Source organism: Exophiala aquamarina (assembly GCF_000709125.1).
Source record: "Exophiala aquamarina CBS 119918 chromosome Unknown aczIA-supercont1.4, whole genome shotgun sequence".
NCBI classification, from domain to species: Eukaryota; Fungi; Ascomycota; class Eurotiomycetes; order Chaetothyriales; family Herpotrichiellaceae; genus Exophiala; species Exophiala aquamarina.
In genome coordinates, this window is record NW_013550584.1 from 2,282,537 (window position 1) to 2,300,300 (window position 17,764).

Consider the following 17,764-nt stretch of genomic DNA (forward strand, 5'->3'; position numbering starts at 1 on the left):
TTTTTACTTCTCATCCACTTTTCTGAATTTAGTGATCTCCTCGTAGATATAAGGGCCAGGCTGAGGAATTGGTAAGCTTTTAAGTAATAGAAAATCGAAGGCTGGTAGCAATTGATGGCTCGACGAACCAGGTACGCCCTGAGGTCACGATAGTTGATGCAGATCACTTTCCACCTCTCTTCTCCCCGACCTGTCGGACTGCCACAAATGGGTACTCCGTACGAGTGCCGTAGGAAGGTACCCAAACTTCTCGTAACCTTAATTCGCGGAGTTCTTCCCCTACACCCCCCCGAATCTCCTCTCTCTAACTACCCAGGTAGCTGATAATTGAGTTACTAAACCTTTGCTATCGGCGGTCCTATACCCGACAACCCTTTCAGCGAGCTTCTGATGGGCTCACATGTAGATGGAGCAGGATATATTTAAGGCATGGGGCAGCTCTAGCCTCTGTACGCGGCGGGCTTGTCTATCGGTCGCACTCGGGCCAGACGACAGGGAAAGACTACATTTGCTCTGCAATGTTTCTCGAACGTGAGACCGCTAGGGACACCACAGTAACCAGAGGTGGACCAGTTCCAATGAATCATAGCATTAGGGAAGGGCATGTGGGGCCTGTGAGCCTGTGCCCGTCTACAAAGCCTTAGTCTGGAAAGTTTAAGAAACTATGCAGTCATGAGGGTTTCCCTACCTTGGATGGTCAATATGATGCTTTCGTCGAACACGTTTTGGGAAGATTGCCACATACATGCTTCGAAATCGCCAATACACACCTTGTTTTCTGCCCAGGCAGATGGGGTCACGCTTGCGGTTTGATCGCTCGGCGAGTAGGCGTTTTCTGGAGATGTTGGACCAGTATCCGAGTCGATGATGAAATGCCATTATTCAGTTATTTCTTCTGTATTAGTGTCGTCCGTGTGCGTCGTGTGTAATAAAAGGACTTCAACGACGCGCACATCGACAAGATAGACGCTGCGATGGCCCCGGAGGCTTTGCGGCCTAGGGCTACAACTTGCTCGAGACAGCGAGAGACCGGGTTGCTTGTCGTGATGCACTCTGCCCTTTGGAAAATGTGCTTTGAGACCTTGCCTTGACATTTCCCTCAGCCCAGGAACATTTCCGATTCAGGTTGCTTTCGGGGACTTCGTCGACTTGACTCTAGAAAGAGACTGAAATATCACACCACCACCGACAGAGTTCTATCCCTGGCGTTCAAAGACGATACCGAGCTTTTGGTAGCTGCATCCACTCACTGCGTTAGGCATATATCTTGCTGGTAAATATGTGTCAAAGCATAGGTATGACAGTGGTCACAGAAGTGGTGCCCATCGCTATTTTGAGGCCTGACACAAGGTTTCAACTGCTGATCAGAATTTGAGGGCAAAGCAAGTCATAATAGGGCCACCGTGGTAAGCCGTAGTCAAGGCACGTAACAGGAGGCTCTTGTGGTTTTCCCATGTAGCTATGGGGCATGATACCAGCAGCCAAGAGCCCATCAGCTATGAAAAAGGTCTTTGCGTTCAACTGGCAGAAAATCACTTTGTCTATTACGTGTGCCCTTCCTTTCGTCGTCTACAGTCTTCCAACCAAGGTTAGCCTGCAGGCTGCTGCGGCACAAGAATCTCAGCATTGCCAGCACAATGCTCGCCGAAACGTGAAATAGACCGCCTTTACGTCTCATTGCTACTGTTTTGATGATGGCACACAAGTGAACAAGCATGCCAATTCGCTATTGCCGAACCAAACTCCGTCTTTGTTCCACGCGTGGAAAAGAATGTCTCTCCCAGCACGAACGAGATCCTCAATCTGCTCGGGCGTTCCCCATTCAGGTGTCAATGGGGCCATGCAGATCAGATAAGAGCCCATGTGAATCGCTACACGGAAAGCCAGGTCCTCGTCGAGACCATGAAATGCGGTAATGAGGCCCTCCAAAATCCAAAGCCCGGCCGTGATGCCTTTGCGCAGCCACAAGAGATACAGCTCCACAGCCATCTGGCCGAAATCGAAGTGTCGCCCTCCCATATGAATGACTTCCCAGTCGACGACAAAAATTCTCGTTTCACGATGCTCTTCGAGCGGCCGATCCGAAAGGACGATGCTGGTAGCATTGGTTAAAACCACCCACGACTCTGTCAGTCGAAACCATGGGCGAACTTACTTGGCTGGGGCAAGATCGCCATGTACCACCTGGAGCCTGCTCTCGTCCTCCAACTCCTCGGTCGCCATCCTTAAGACGTGTTCAAGGATCTCTTTGGTCTCGGATAAGATCCTTGGGTACTCCTCAATGCGATCGTGGAGCCACCCATAGCTGAACTGGTGTCGAATCGGTTGCGCATCTCTGTTATCCACAGCACATTGCTTTATCTCAGGCTGAGAGGCAGTATATTTGACGAACTCATTCATCCACCTGCCTATGGCTTTCCCCATTTGACGACATTCGATTTCCTGCGATTTGTTCGTGGGTGCAGAGTAGTGCTGAAGAATGTACGCCTGAAGAGTGGTACTGTTTGGTATATATCCGTGAATCTGCGTGGTGTTCGCTTCGTCGAAATACAACAATTTTGGTGTTAGTACGATAAATCTATGCGAATCGGCGTGGTCAGTCTGGCCGGCGAATGGAAACTCAGTTAGATGTCGCAAAGCTTGAGCCTCCATGCGCTGAAGGGATTCAATTTCAGCTCCAACCTCTGTGTCAGGTCCGGGATACAGAACTTACGCAGCGCAACAGGCCAACCTCAAAATCCGGAATTTTGGCCAGAAACGTCTCTCCATGTTTAAGGAATACCTCGGATGTGCCATCGTCGAGAGGCACCAACAAGGCGGCTTGGTATCCCCAATTCACCAACCCACCTGACAGCCGCTGGAGGCTCGAAGGCTCGAACGAAGTCCCTGCCAGGCCTTTGCGGACTTTGGCGTCCACCTTTTCGTCTTGGGTTGTTGCCATAGCAGGATCTCTGAGGTTGGCGCAGATTACTTTGTTCGTAGTATCAAGTTGGCTGAAGTGTTCCCCTGGTCTTATATCATGGAGGGCCCCAGATGTGACGCGGTTGATCGGACAGGATTCCAGGGTCACAGGCGCTGGGGTGACGCCAAAAGCCTTGAATGATCGGCGTCCAAAGGGCTCCTGACCTTAAGCCAAGGATTACGCCAAGCGCTAGGGCTGCATTGATAGCCGTGATAATCGTTGATGAGGTATGACGCTTAGGAATTTCCTTCAGTGGCCCAAAGGTTTTGCATTCACTTCGTTAAGGATATGCAGCAGGACCTGATCGTGGACCTGGAAGCCTGGATTTTCCATCTTGGGCTGACCATATGCCATTGCAACTCGTCTTCTAATCTCTTGCATTTCGGCAGGGTTTGGGCTGTATCGATCGAGCATAGCTTTAGATAATGGACTGAGGGCGTTGCATGACTGGTATGACTGCGCATCATGTGGGGCGGCGTGAAATGGATCACCCGTGAAGGGCTCATCACTAGAGGCTGTCATACTGCCACCATCGGAGTTTTGGAGCCATTCATGAGTAGTTGCATATAAGGCAGTGCTGGATTGATTATTTATACCAGTGAGTGGTGTTGCTGTAGCCATAGTGCTGTACGCCATGTGGTTTGGAAGAGCTGTATAAGTTGCGGACGGATTGTGAGCTGCTGAAAATCCCAGGTGCTGAGCAGGCGGACTGGGATCCGGTCCCTGATTTGAAATCGCAAGTCCGACTTGACTTCTGTTAACGTCTGTCGCAGGATATTTGGGTTTGAGGTATCGAAGCGAGGTGGTGTTCGGATAAGCTGGGTGTTGGTTGATGGCATCCCGACCGAAATTCTCGACAACATCGGCACTGACTCCTGCAAACTCGAGCAATGCCCTGAGACGAGCATTCTCGGACTGTAGATCGACAAAAGCAGTTCGCTGAAGCTCAGCCTCACGACGAGTGATATTGCTTTCGTTCAGCCGCCTCTCAAGCTCAGCCAGGTATTCCTGGCGGCGGGCACGACTACGCCTTTGGTTATCACGAATCCGTTCTTGCTTGGATTTGGCTGCGCTGGATGTCCGCACACTGCCGTCAGAGGACATTGCTGCCAGAGTTTGGACTACTCCATGCCAGAATCGGATGGGTACAAATTGTCAACTTGGTCGGGCCTTCGATGAGGAGGCTCGGTGGCTAAGCCAGACAGGAAACGACAGATTGTGAAGTGGGATATTAGTAAGATACGATGGGCGATTGAACAAACAAGAGTCGTTGGATGGACATCGCTGGCGCTCTGGAAATTGGCACTGAATGCGTAATGCAGTGCTTCTCGTTGCACCTTGGGAGGGCGAAAGTCACAACGATTGACCTGAATCTGATGGGAAGGAACACAAATCCCAGTGCGAGACACGCCGGGCCTCTGAGAGGAAGGGGCAAAGAAGCTAGGGCGACTTAGGGGATATACGGACTGGTGAGGGCAAAGTTAAACAGGCTGGTTTCTGGAAAGGGAAGCTACGTTGCAGATGCCAAACGTGCTGTAGAGCAGTGCCCACACAATATTGGGGAGAGACTTGGTCAGAATTCCGGCCGGGACCGGTATAGTAGTTGGAATGAATAGGACAGGTGCCCAGGGCTGGTTGGTCTTGCGCACGTCAATTGATGGCTCTGAAGTTTATTCGAGCCATCGGAAGAAGCGTGTAGCCTGGAGGTAGCGTGTTTGCAGCGTGCAGATGGGCCCATGTGAGAGGGCGCCCGGTGGACACCTCAGTCTTCGACTAGATACTTGACCCGCCATCATGTGAAGGAAGAAGCAGAAGAAGAAGCCCACATTGTAAACAGGTGTGTGTGGCCCGTGGCTGTGGCTGTGACAGCGCAAATTCGGATCTCTACCCAGCTTGAATGTTGAGTGAGCTGGGTATCCAGTCGCCGTCGGTCAATACTCGTAGTCAACAGACACGATTTCACACAGAGTTTGAAGGTGGGCTTGTTGCAGGGGCTCAGGCTCAGGCTCAGGCTCAGGTCCATCCAGGTGTGCGGCAGCCGTAGTTCGAGCGGCAGCGTCCTCTACCCGGCCCTTTTCTTCTCTATTCCCGGGGAGGAAGGAACGACGGTCGACGCCCTCCGCCCTCGCAGTTACTGCGAGAACAAGGACGAGTAGTGGCCTGCGGCTTCCCAATCGCAACTCGTGGGTTCCCATGGCGCGCGCCTTCCAAGTGTCCCTGCTTCCGGCCTGAGGCGCCTGTCCATCTGAGGCAATATCGGGGTCGCCCTTGCCCACCCGCACATCCCTTGCCATTGGCTCTTTCGCCACTGCCACTCGCTCCCGCTCTCTGAACCTCGAATCTTGTTCCAATTCAGCATCTGGCATGGACTCCAATCAAAGGCGATATTTACATAACGTAGTGGTAAGCAAGCATGGGACTAGCCACTTCCCTCGGTAGATTACATAACTAAGTTGGTCAGTGTAAGTCAAGTACATGCACCTACCGAAGTCACTTGGGCCACTATCCAACCAGCCTCCTGCTCCCGCGACCTCATCCGCCTGACGAGGGCTGGGATGTTAGGCAGATGCCCATGCTTCATCCGTGCTGCCAAATCCAGTACAGCGGATCACCGGACACGGGTCATGATAACCCGCTCCTTTCGATCTGTCGAGACTTTGGTCACGGGTGCGACGGTGAGCAAGCAACTCCAAGGACTGCGATGCACCGACCTTCTCAGTTCTCAATGTAGCTTTCTCTTAAGGAGAACTTAACTTTTCTGCCCGTTCATTGACCATGCGTTCTACAGGACGGAGCAGGTCAACTTTCCATCAAATTGCGTCTTCAATCAACCGATTACAGTTGCATTCCTTGTTCAGATCAGCAGTGGGACCGCACAAGCTCCCCGCTCGCAATCAGAGCCTCGTTCCAGGCTGGTGGTCCCTTCGAAGCTCGGGCGTCTTAGGTTTCTAATTGACTTTCTTCCTTGACGTTCACCCGAGCTGTTCTTCATGGGAACGCCTCCCCGGCTCACTTCTTCACTTTCCAGGCAAGAATATCTGCCAGCGGCTGGTCTGCCATTTCAGTCCCCGAATCGGCCGCCTAATGTGTTGTATTGTACATGTGTTGCTCCAACATATTGCATGCTGACCTTCGACTATAAAGTCTGGCTTGCTGCTTGCTGCCGAGAAGCTGGGAAGTATGGACAAGCTAGCCAGTGATTGGGGGTTGGGGGGTGGAAGGGGAGATCTGCTTTGCCAGAACCCGTCCTACCCGGTCAATACTTTGGTCACGGTTCACGGATCTACCCCAAATCCCCATCTCGAAAGTCGATGGATCTCGAATTTCTCCACGGCCATGTTCTCACGCAGTGGCCATCTGATCTTGGCTTGCGGCTCCGAGATCTGTTTGTCCAAGCGCTCCGATGACGCGCAAGCTGAGCAGCGTAGATGATCAGCTTGTCTATAAATGGTTTATCAACATGTGCTCAGAAATTCCAAATTGCCACCTTTTCCACCAGAAATTCTCTTCACAGTGTGTGCCTCACCTTGGCAGAGGTTGACGTTACTGGATCGCCAGGGCCCTCCAAGCTCGGATGCCGCTGATCGTCGGTTCTGGAACGTCTTCCAAGGAGTGCTCAATCACAATCGGTTGGTCGAGAGAGCGTTCTGCCACAGCACTACCCGTAGTGCACCCGGATTTCAAGTTCTACCATGTGCGCCTCTGTCTCTTGCACCCACGCAAACACGCCACTAGTTCAACTTTTGGAGCCCTCGGTACTCTCTGTTCATGGGGGATTCACACGACCACTGCCGGGATTTCCTGCGCTCCCAAGCCCAATCGCCAGTCTCCATGCGAAATACATTGGAAAAATTAATTCTCAAGTACCCTATCATCTACATGGCTTTGAATCTTATCGCTTTGTCCTTGGGAGATTTGTTAGGAACTTAGGATGTGTTAAAGGTGGAAACCATCTCGCCGTAGCGCCAGTCTCGGAAATTCTAAGCTTCTCACTGTGATCGATTTACGGGGACATGCCCTCTTTCACTTCATTCTATCAAGATATATGTAATGGTCTCACCCTAACCCAGTTTCCGTTAGGTGATGATCCGAGACAGCTCCAGGTGAAAGTGTGCAGAAAACCTTCACTAAACCTTCGAGACGTAGAAGGCGATCGTAGCCGATCTTTGGAAACCATCACTAGCACCATACCACGTCAAAAAAGGTGACAGGCCGCCGGGATTAGGCCGCTTCTTCACAAAGTCTCGAGGCATGTAACTGCAAGGACGTAATCTCGTTCTCAACACGTACGGGAGCGGAAATAGACTTGAAGTGGCAGAAAGCTTAGGCATCTGGTATGCGGCGTCAACTGGATAATTTGTGACGCATGGACCGCGCCGACGGAAAATTTAGACACATCCTACCAACACAAAGCGGAATATCTACAATTTGGACTGGCCACCGTTCACACGGTTCAATTCCAAGACATCCCTCTCCTGGAGGCCGTAGAACTTGAGGAGCTCCCTCGTCTTCTCCTTCTGAGCCTGGATTCTCTTCAGTAAGTTAGGGCCCCTCTTGTTTTCATTCCGTCCCAACTGGAGCATATGCACCTCATCAGGGCCATCCACGATTCTCATCGTCCGACCCGAGGACCACATCTGTGCTAGTGGAGTGTCCTGAGAGACACCTGCACCGCCGTACGCCTGGATGGCGCGGTCAAGGACCTCCAAAAGCATGTTGGGAACTTGGACCTTGACTTCGGCGATCTCCTTGAGCGCGTCTTTCGCGTTTGACTGATCGATCTTTATGGCGGCGTTCAGAACTGCGAGACGTGCCGAATCAATTTCAATCCGTGACTTGGCAACACGTTCGAGCATGATGCCGTGCTCAGATAGCTGCTTCCCGAAAGGTCGCTTCGCTGGGTCGTTCAACCGAGCAAGGAAGTATTCCAGGCCTCTTTCGGCCTGTGTTTATTTGAATTAGCCCAGGCTTCGCCTTACGATCGCTCAAAGTGTACTTACGGAGCCAACAGATCTCATTGCATGGTGGATGCGACCTGGTCCGAGACGTCCCTGGACAACCTCAAAACCACGACCCTCTCCAAGGACCATGTTGCTCTTATGGACGCGGACATTCTTGAAGGTAATGTGACCGTGGCCGTGAGGCGCATCATCGAAACCCATGACTGAAAGCATGCGGTCGATAGTGACGCCAGGTGCGTCTGCGGGGACAAGGATGACGGATTGCTGTTTGTGAACGTTGCTGTTGTTTGGGTCTGACTTTCCCATGACGATATAAATCTTACATCGGCGGTCGCCAGCCCCGCTAGACCACCATTTCTAAGACGGATTAGATCGACACACTCACAGACAACAGGATGCACAGGTGCAGAACATACTTGACCGTTGAGAACCCAGTAATCACCATCCTTCCTCATATTGAGCTCAATGTTTGTAGCGTCACTGCTGGCAACTTGCGGCTCGGTCATCAAGAAAGCAGATCGAATCTCGCCGTTCAGTAGAGGGCCAAGCCACTGCTTTTTCTGCTCCTCGGTGCCATACTTTGCGAACACCTCCATGTTGCCAGTATCTGGGGCGGCACAATTGGTGGCTTCACTGGCGGTAATACTCTTGCCCAAGTATTCTGCCATCAAGCCATACTCAAGATTGCTGAAGCCAGCGCCCTCCTTGAAGTGGTTCTTGGGCAGGAACATGTTCCACAGCCCAAGTTTTCTGGCTTTGGCTTTAAGGTCCTCGATTACCTTTGGGTGTGCGTCGAAGCGGGCAACTGTTCCCTCGCCAATCTGTTGCTGGAAGACGGCATCCGCTGGGATACATTCTTCTTCGACGAATCGCTCAACCTGTCAAATCCAAAAGTGAGCATCGGCACACACAATTTGCCGCAGTAGTTAAGATGCCGGGGCTGAAGAGATGCATACCAGATCTAGAGTCTTCTTCGCCCGTTCGCTCACCCAAGGCCGTGCAATCACGGGGATTCTCTCTGATGCAGGGAGATGGCCAGTAGGGCTGTTCATGAGGTAAGGAACAGACATTTCTAAGGGAATGAACAGAAGTATCAAGAGTAGAGACTTGGGAATGCTCAAGGCTTGCGGGAAGAAGATGGATGGGGAAGAGCCGTCGATTACTCTTAATAAATCAATAATTAATGGGTGAAGAGAGAACTGTTGACGTTGATGTTTTTGGTAAATTAGTTATCCGCCCGAAGCTCCAACTTCGCCATGACCCCGGGAAGAGATCAAGCCGAGGCTATCGCGCTCGGCTGCTGTACTAAACGGGAAAGATATTGTCTGACGAGACAATGTCGCGCGGATGCCCGTGGCTGGGAGCCTAAGCAGCCGTGGGTAGGCCGTCAGACAAGAGGACGTGACGTCCTTTCTGTCTGGCTACTCCGATTGGCTAGTAGTACCCAGAGATCAAACCACTGCCAACCTCAAGCTGCTTTCCCAACTGCTTTCCTATGGCTGGACTTGCTTGTCAAGGGACAAGTTTTAGCTGTTGGCTCGAGAACTACGGGTGAATCATGCTTTGACAGACCAAGTCAGGCCACGAGCCCCTACGACAGTCCCAAAAAAGGCTACACTCCCTCGGCATAGCACTCTTTTGGATGTGGACTAATCGAACAAGTGACTGATCAATCGTCTGGAATCCGGTAATGTCTTTGCCCAAGGTGAGGGCTGCTGCATGCCATTTCGCACCGATAATCTTCGAGGCCACAAGATCATGTGACAAGGCAATTGGTCTAATCCACCAAGCAGCACGTTCAGGGGCCAATCTGGTCGTTTTCCCCGAGTCCGCCATCCCCGGATTTCCGGTATGGGCTGCCTTGCTACCACCGACAAGAACACACGACCTTTTCCAGCGTTTCGCCCAGTCGTCACTGTACGTAGATAGCGAAGAGATCTCTGCCATTCGCCATGCAGCTGCGAAGGATAAGGTGATCGTGAGTCTTGGCTTTTCGGAAAAAGTCCGATACAGCACTGCGACTCTTTTCAATTCCAACATTCTCATTGGTGAACATGGGGAATTACTGAACCATCATCGGAAGCTGATGCCCACATTCTTCGAGAAGCTCAGCTGGGCCCCTGGTGATGGTTACGGTCTACGTATTGCAGAGACCAGGTTCGGCAAGATCGGGGGCTTGATCTGTGGAGAAAACACAAATCCTCTAGCACGTTATGCTCTTATGGCCCAAGGCGAACAGATACATATCTCCACATGGCCTGCTGTGTGGCCTACAAGAGATTTCGACGACTACGACAGATCGGGTGTCGACCACAAGTCCAATTCAGAATTGGCCAACGAAAACAGCCAATTTCAGGATGGTTTAATTCATGATGCTGAAAAGCCGCCAGAAAGGATAAGCAAGGCTCGACCCACTGAGAAAATAGCAGACCAATTCATTCCGCAGCCAGATAAAAAGCCCCAAGCTAGCTGGGGCTCAGACAAAGCATTCGCATCCTCAAACTATAACAACATAGCAGCAAATCGTACGCGAGCGGCGGCTCATTGCTTCGAGGCCAAATGCTTTGGAGTTTCCTGCGCGGGCCCTCTTCCTATCTCGACGATCGACAAAATCTCAGAGATGGTGGACGGCGAGCATGGCTTGAAATTGAGCAGTGCGCTTACGAGGTCACCAAGGGCGCCTACACAGTTCTTTGATCCGACAGGTACACTCCTACCTGGTTTCGTAGACTCCACTGGTGAAGTAACGGACAGCCTGATAGACAAAGAGGGTATCCTCTATGCAGACCTCGATCTGAACCAGTGCGTTGAAGGAAAACAGTATCACGACGTCGTGGGCGGGTACCAAAGGTTCGATGTATTCTCTCTCACGGTCAATCGGCAAAGATACGAACCAGCAGTGTTTGTGGATGGCAATCTACAAGCAGCGCACAGCCGAGGAGATGCTCAAAAGGGTCATCCACCGGAAGCCAATCTTGGCAGCACTAAAGTGGAAATTGGTGAGAACTCCAGACGTACAGAGTACTCGTAGGTTGACCTCGGCTGAAGGAGAGGGTGTAGGATACGTCGAATAAGCCTTCAATAATAATCGATTCACAAAGTTATCACTAATCTGGAGAATACACCTCATACCAACACTGAAGATGAAACAGACGACCACTTTTCGAGGGTGTTCTTTTAGTCACATGACTTCGGATAAACCTGGTTAATCCGAGTCTGTTATTACCCCGACCTTGAACCCCTGCTCACGCTTTTCTTGCATGACTCGCGCATTTATCGATTTTCGCGCGCAAAGAAATTTGGATTCATCACTGCCGTCACTTTGCGCGTTTGCCCATACTAACCTTTCGACTCTTGTAACTCCACTTCGTTCATTCCCTTGTACATCATTTGAATATCAGAGCATCATTTTCCGCTCTATACCTCTACATAAGCGAGTCTCTGCAAGTATCCACCACGTTCATGACCTTTCCTGCAGCCACTCCGAAGCCTTTCCAGGTAACCACGAGAGAAGAGAATCTCCTTCCACAAGCCCGCGAGACCGGGCTAGTGGTGCCAGATGGCCAGGAACCAGATGCGGCCGCAGTGACGAGAGAAGTGCCCAAGGCCAAGCCATGGGCGCATTTTGTCGCAGGAGGGTAGGCAACCACGAATTTTCGCTGCAGTGGACTCCATATTGACATCTCTTTCCAGCGTCGGTGGGATGACAGCGGCAGCCCTGACTTCGCCTCTTGATGTACTGAAGACACGATTACAATCCGATTTTTATCAAGCCCAATTGCGGGCTCTTCATGCTCAGCATCCCCTTCCCCAGAAAACCACCCTTCTCTCAATACCTCGGTCTGCCTACTTTCACCTGGCCGAAACTGTTCAAATTCTTCGATCGATACACCAACATGAAGGGTTTCGAGCCCTGTTCCGCGGCCTGGGCGCAAACTTGATTGGCGTGGTTCCGGCCAGGAGTATCAATTTCTATGTCTATGGCAATGGCAAGCGGATCCTAAATGATTATCTGAACCCGGAGGGAAAAGAGAACATGTGGACAGTCCACCTGTTGGCGGCCGCAACAGCTGGGATCGCAACGGGCACGGCGACGAATCCGATATGGTTGGTGAAGACAAGGTTGCAGTTGGATAAGAATAATGCGAGCCACGATCCGCTGAGCCGGCGGCAGTATCGAAATAGTTGGGATTGCATCAAACAGACCGTTCGCCACGAGGGAATCCGAGGCCTATACCGAGGGCTGTCTGCTTCCTATCTGGGAGTGACGGAATCAACTCTGCAATGGGTTTTATACGAGCGGATGAAGCTGTCGTTAGCACGAAGAGAAGCCAAGAGACTTGCGACTCCGGGTTACCAACCAACATGGCTCGACAACACGGAAGAATGGGCTGGCAAATTTTCCGCCGCTGCCGGTGCCAAGGGAGTGGCAGCCGTCGCGACATACCCTCATGAAGTCGTACGGACAAGGCTACGACAGGCACCTACGACGATAGCGGAAAATGGAAAACCTACGTTGAAGTACACCGGACTTGTCCAGTGCTTCAAATTGGTGGCGAAGGAAGAAGGCCTGGCAGGTCTGTATGGCGGCATGACGCCCCATCTGCTCCGCGCTGTGCCCAGTGCGGCCATCATGTTTGGAACGTGAGTGTTACATCCCTCAGATCTCCTTCTCCTTTCAGATCGGATCGCTAACGTCAAGTAGATATGAAATAATTTTGCGACTTGTCGGAACCACTTCTTGAGTTCGATATGTCTCGCAAATGCTGCAGCCCGTCTCTCGAAAGCCGGCTCACGTGTACATCATCGCTATCAATGTTATGACCCAACCAACTCCTCAAAACTACTACCACCACCATCACCACCGCTATTGTCATACCTTACCATTCCATGCTTTACATAGCATCGCATAGAACGGAGTCGTTGGTTTCACCTCATCCTTGACCTGGCCACGCATGCTTTCTGCACACTGGTGTTGCATGAGCTAGGAACACATAGTCAGAGATATGGGCCAATGGAGTCTTGAAGGCTCCTGGCCACGGGATTTTGCTGAGAACGATATACCCTTCTCCTGTTTATCTAATGTACAATAAAATATTCGAAATCCTCCTATTATAGCAACATCTGAAAGTCCGACGAAATAATTCACAAATAGGGACCAGGTGCGTTGCCTCTCGCTGAGCTTCAAGTTTAGATGGCAAGCAAAAAGCGATGTCTCCAGCGCAGGAACTGAGAGAGGACCAATAATACTACATTTCACGGTATAGCATCCGAGTATTGGCAAGAACCTTCGACTCGATCTAGGCGAAAAATTCTAGAATGTATTCAAGCAGGGCACCTTTCTCCTGAAATGATTGGCATATAGAGACAATCATAGAGCCTGAAGCGCAGTTTGTTAAAGAGGGTCAAATGTTCCGAGGTAGTTGATGTTTACTCCTTCCCCATCGAGATACCATTTCGGGGGGCGCGACGCCTGAGCCTCCGTTGCAGTTCACCCACCACGACCTGCTGAGAACGACGAGACGCAAACACTATCTGTGCCTTTAAAAGCAAAATTGCGCCCTAACAGAGTCAGAGTCACACCCAAAAACAATGGCAGCGGCAGACTACGCCGCCACGCTCTCAGCATTGCGAGAACAGCAGTCCATACAACCACTGTCGATACTCTCACTGGCCGAGCCCATCCTCAGCTCCACTTCGCAGAGTCAGACCAATGCAGAGGCACACAATCAGTTCAGACCCTCAGACGCCTCCTCGACAACCCATCATTCTTCCGAGCTCGACACGCATCTAACCCCCACCTCGCTCGCCGCCGACCTAACCCACTACAAGGAACTGTTCTCAAAATTGCGCTTCAGCTACCTCGAGCAGGTGACGAAGGAGAAATATTTGCGCAGCATTGTCGGCGACCCACCGCTGGTGGTGACTCACGATGACAACCTTGCGCTCGAGGAGAGCCTGGTGGGCATGAAGGCGGACGTCAAGCGGCAGAAGGAGGAAGTGGAGCAGCTGGTTACGGAGATGGACAGCCGCGCCAGAGAGGTCGCGGCGCGGTACCGGAGTGTCGCAGAGGGCGTGCAGGTGCTGGAGACGGTGCCGCTCGAGGTACAGGCTTTGAAGAGAGAGGTCGAGGACTTGAAACGCCTGATTCGGGAGAAGAAGGGCGGTGGTGGTTACGATGCGAGGGAGAGTTTCGGCGGGGATGCGAGGATGAATCTGTCCTTGGAAGAGACGGCCGATGCGCTCGAGGAACAGCGGGCGAGAAATCGAGATCTCGACCAACAGATCGAGTTGCTGCAGCGCCAGTTACCCGCCAAAACACGTGAGTGTGAGAAGGTCGACGCTGAGTTGGGCGAATTAGAGAAGAAGCGGAATGAGGCTACGAGACTGGCGAGGGACGTTAGAAGGAGGAAGGAGGAGGGTGGTAGGGATGAGCTGGAACAGCTGGGGAGGTGGTATAGAGGAAGTGACGTTGTTCTACGAGGGTTGCTGGGGTCCGAAGGTTGAATGAATCATGAGTTCTTCCAACAGCGGGGAGTTTACGATGTGTTTTTCTAATGAAGATTATGCGTGCACGATACCAGGTACTACTTGACGACAAAAACATCAAGATCGTCGATGACTGGAGTGTTAAAAATTGTGAGTTCATTGCCACCCGTTCTCATGCTATATAGCACGAAGCTTGGGAGAGTTCTTGCTTGTATCTGCCATTGATTTGCAGATATTCCCTCCAAGGGTCGATTGATGTCTGGATAATAATTTTCAATCACACAGAATCATCCTGGGGAGGGGCCTCGTTAATCTTGTGGCTCCTGACCTTTTTCACCAACGCCGTGAGTTCTTTTGATGGCCGTTTTGAGACACAAAATCTACTCCTCGTCGTCACCTTCCTCGTCACCACCCTCCTCCTTGCTCTCGGCAGCCTTGGCCTTCTTTCTCCTAACACGACCAGGGCGACCACCGCCGAAAGGACTTGTGAGGGCGAAATCGATGTGCTTCTGAGAATCGAGACGGACGATGAAGGAAGGGACGTTGACGATCTGCTTGCCAACGCGGATGTGGCGTTGCTTGATCAGGACACGGGCGTGATGGATCGACTTGGCCAGACCGAGCTTGTAGACACAGGTCTGCAGGCGGCGCTCCAAGAAATCCTCAACGTTCAGGGCCAACACGTAATCGAGCTTCATGCGCGACTCGTCCAGCACGCCGACTCGCACAAGACGTCGAATCAGGGCATTGCCTTCGAAGAGACGCTTGGGATCCTTCTCATCGAGAGTAAGAAGTTGACTGTTCGGTGCGACGATGTGGTTAGTCGTATTTGCCTTGGGACGGATGGAGAGTATCCTCAGATGGACTTGATGGTGATTTCTCTCTTACCGAGCAGCACGACGGATCTTGGACAGGGTGAGCTGGACACGCCACACCTCACGCTTATTGCGCAGACCGTATTCACCGACGATCTTCAATTCGGAGTCGCTAGATTCAGAGAAGGAAGGATGTTAGACAATGGATATCTCAGACATAAGCAGAGAGAACAAGCTCATGCTCAGTGGCCAGGATACACGTACAGACGAGCCGATTCGAATGCTGTTTTCGAGAATGTCCCATTAGCGCTGGATTTCAAATATAGGAATCGGACGGCAGAAACTCACGTCGACGAGGGACCTTGTAGGTCTTGGAATATGATCGTGGCGCCATGACTGCGATAGTACCTGCGCAATCAGAGTGTCGTCACAAACAGATTCGTGGGATTGTGGGAAGATAGTTGAGAGGGTGGTGTTGGTTTTGCAAGGCAGTTTTGGAGAGTCGGCACCCTTCGAATTTGCAACCCGCAAAGGCTTGGCGCACAATGAATTGAAGGAATTTGTGCGGCCATCGAGGTCTTGGCAGTCGCAACTTCCTGCACCTACCCTCCACCAACATCACCACCACCAAATTCGACAGTCCCACAAACGACACGACCATCACCCATTCTTCAAAGAGATCCTTTCGATAATCATTCGCAATGGGTCACCCTGCCGGTCTCCGGGCTGGAACGCGCTATGCGTTCAGTCGTGATTTCCGTAAGAAGGTACGAACGCACGAGCCTAAGATGAAATGAAGAGGCTTCAATCCAGAAGCTGCGAGGAAGAGATGAACTGACTGTGAACTTCTAGGGTATGATCGCCCTCGGAACGTACATGAAAATCTACAAAGTCGGAGATATTGTCGATATCAAGGCCAACGGTGCTGTTCAGAAGGGCGTAAGCATTCCCTTCCCTTCCCTCAACATCCATTCCCCACGCTTTTTTCGAATTGGAAACGGCACCAAACCTCCTGGAATGGAGTCTGAAGGGGATGAAAGCACGAGGATATTATTTGGCTGACATCTATCCTTCTGGAACCAAACAGATGCCCTTCAAAGTCTACCACGGGAAAACTGGCGTCGTGTACAACGTGACCAAATCCGCAGTCGGTGTCATCATCTACAAGAAGGTCGGCAACCGATACATGGAGAAGCGAGTCAACGTCCGCGTCGAACATATCGCCCACTCCCGATCAAGAGATGAATGTAAGAGCCGGTTCCCCCCAACGAAGCCGAGGGGTTGACCTTTGATCTCTAACCCTTGTTGTGAACAGTCCTGAACAGAGTCAAGACCAACGCCGCTAGCCGCAAGGCCGCCAAGGAGAGGGGTGAGAGTGTCCAGCTGAAGCGTCAACCGGTCGGTCCCCGGGGATCAAGGGTCGTCGAGTTCACCGAGATCGAGAGTCTGGCACCCCAGCCATACGATACCCACATTTAAATGCGACATTACTACTACCACCTTACTGGTTCTTGTTTCCGGTCGGGCTTTTAATGGCAAGCTGCGAGTGAGGGTGCGAGTGCGTGAGATGGACCTGGGTGGAAGTGGTCCAGATGACGGAGCGCGAGAGGCGAGAGAACAACCCGGATCTCCGACCGGGTGCGCGGTCGGTGATTTCTGAACTATGTCGTCAAAGGTGCAGAAGGAGCAAAACCATCGGCTCAGTGACGGTGAGAAGTGTGCGATGTTTCCAAGTGGGTTGGAGAAACAGTGGTGATTTCCTGACCTCCTACCGGAGGACCTAGAACTTCTAGTTAGGAGCACCGGGCTTCTACATGATTCCCAGCATATCAAGCCAAAAAGGAAAAATAAATAAATGGACGGGAAATGACAATTTTCATGAAGAAAAACAAAAGAATACCCACCATGACTTCTTCTATTCTATTGCTTGGCTCTTAAAAACCGCACGTTCCGCTTCGCATACCGGAACAATAGGGCGTTGGGCCTTTGCTCGTTTGAAACACTGTACGCTTCTTGGGTTTGATCTTTTCATTTTCATGCTCTCTGTACAAGACAAGAAGGCTTAGCTTGCGCCTTGAAATCTATAATAGCATTGCCTCTCCCCTTGAAGGCGCTCAACGATCCTTGCTGCTGAGATCAAGGGTTGGTTCACCGACTGCTTAGAGGGGCAAGGCTCAGCAAAGCCAACCAATAGTGACGTCCAAGTGCTTTTCAAAGTGCTCGCGAAATCAAGTCACTGCCACAAACCGCCCACACTCACTTCTCGTTCCCTCCCTCCATTGTGCTCAACCCTATTATTGCATTTCGTCTGTGTCTGTGTCTGTGTCTGTGTCTGTGTCTGTGCCTTTGAATCGTAACATCAGTACATGATCATGCCTCATTGAAAAAACCCTCGCTCCCTCCGGATCCCTGGTTTGCACTTCCACCTAACGCCAGGCCATCCTCAATACTGTTACAGCTCTGTGCACGCCCATGTCGAGCATCAGCCCCCCGCACTGTTGCGCTTGTGGATCGCGGTCCCATGAAAGTCATGTCTG

General features: G+C 51.5%; 8 protein-coding genes across 8 annotated transcripts; 4 read left to right on the plus strand and 4 right to left on the minus strand.

Annotated features, from left to right (window-relative positions):
- Window positions 1-1,680: 1,680 nt before the first annotated feature.
- Window positions 1,681-2,941, minus strand: A1O9_05921 (uncharacterized protein; the record flags this gene model as incomplete). The annotated part of the gene is made up of 3 exons (XM_013405134.1): window positions 1,681-2,095; window positions 2,156-2,655; window positions 2,714-2,941. 3 exons carry the CDS (start codon window positions 2,939-2,941, stop codon window positions 1,681-1,683), a joined length of 1,143 nt encoding a protein of 380 aa, XP_013260588.1.
- A 270-nt stretch (window positions 2,942-3,211) lies between these two features.
- On the minus strand, window positions 3,212-4,066 carry A1O9_05922 (uncharacterized protein; the record flags this gene model as incomplete). Its single annotated transcript, XM_013405135.1, has 1 exon — window positions 3,212-4,066. One exon carries the CDS (start codon window positions 4,064-4,066, stop codon window positions 3,212-3,214), a length of 855 nt encoding a protein of 284 aa, XP_013260589.1.
- A 3,317-nt stretch (window positions 4,067-7,383) lies between these two features.
- On the minus strand, window positions 7,384-8,993 carry A1O9_05923 (acyl-CoA dehydrogenase; the record flags this gene model as incomplete). The annotated part of the gene is made up of 4 exons (XM_013405136.1): window positions 7,384-7,905; window positions 7,963-8,280; window positions 8,340-8,801; window positions 8,880-8,993. 4 exons carry the CDS (start codon window positions 8,991-8,993, stop codon window positions 7,384-7,386), a joined length of 1,416 nt encoding a protein of 471 aa, XP_013260590.1.
- A 620-nt stretch (window positions 8,994-9,613) lies between these two features.
- On the plus strand, window positions 9,614-10,954 carry A1O9_05924 (uncharacterized protein; the record flags this gene model as incomplete). The annotated part of the gene is made up of 1 exon (XM_013405137.1): window positions 9,614-10,954. One exon carries the CDS (start codon window positions 9,614-9,616, stop codon window positions 10,952-10,954), a length of 1,341 nt encoding a protein of 446 aa, XP_013260591.1.
- A 431-nt stretch (window positions 10,955-11,385) lies between these two features.
- Window positions 11,386-12,571, plus strand: A1O9_05925 (uncharacterized protein; the record flags this gene model as incomplete). The annotated part of the gene is made up of 2 exons (XM_013405138.1): window positions 11,386-11,561; window positions 11,617-12,571. 2 exons carry the CDS (start codon window positions 11,386-11,388, stop codon window positions 12,569-12,571), a joined length of 1,131 nt encoding a protein of 376 aa, XP_013260592.1.
- Window positions 12,572-13,515: 944 nt separating this feature from the next.
- On the plus strand, window positions 13,516-14,430 carry A1O9_05926 (uncharacterized protein; the record flags this gene model as incomplete). The annotated part of the gene is made up of 1 exon (XM_013405139.1): window positions 13,516-14,430. One exon carries the CDS (start codon window positions 13,516-13,518, stop codon window positions 14,428-14,430), a length of 915 nt encoding a protein of 304 aa, XP_013260593.1.
- A 362-nt stretch (window positions 14,431-14,792) lies between these two features.
- A1O9_05927 (40S ribosomal protein S9) lies at window positions 14,793-15,621 on the minus strand (the record flags this gene model as incomplete). The annotated part of the gene is made up of 4 exons (XM_013405140.1): window positions 14,793-15,210; window positions 15,301-15,399; window positions 15,492-15,510; window positions 15,576-15,621. 4 exons carry the CDS (start codon window positions 15,619-15,621, stop codon window positions 14,793-14,795), a joined length of 582 nt encoding a protein of 193 aa, XP_013260594.1.
- Window positions 15,622-15,928: 307 nt separating this feature from the next.
- On the plus strand, window positions 15,929-16,706 carry A1O9_05928 (60S ribosomal protein L21-A; the record flags this gene model as incomplete). Its single annotated transcript, XM_013405141.1, has 4 exons — window positions 15,929-15,994; window positions 16,080-16,166; window positions 16,315-16,474; window positions 16,543-16,706. 4 exons carry the CDS (start codon window positions 15,929-15,931, stop codon window positions 16,704-16,706), a joined length of 477 nt encoding a protein of 158 aa, XP_013260595.1.
- Between the last annotated feature and the right edge of the window lie 1,058 nt (window positions 16,707-17,764).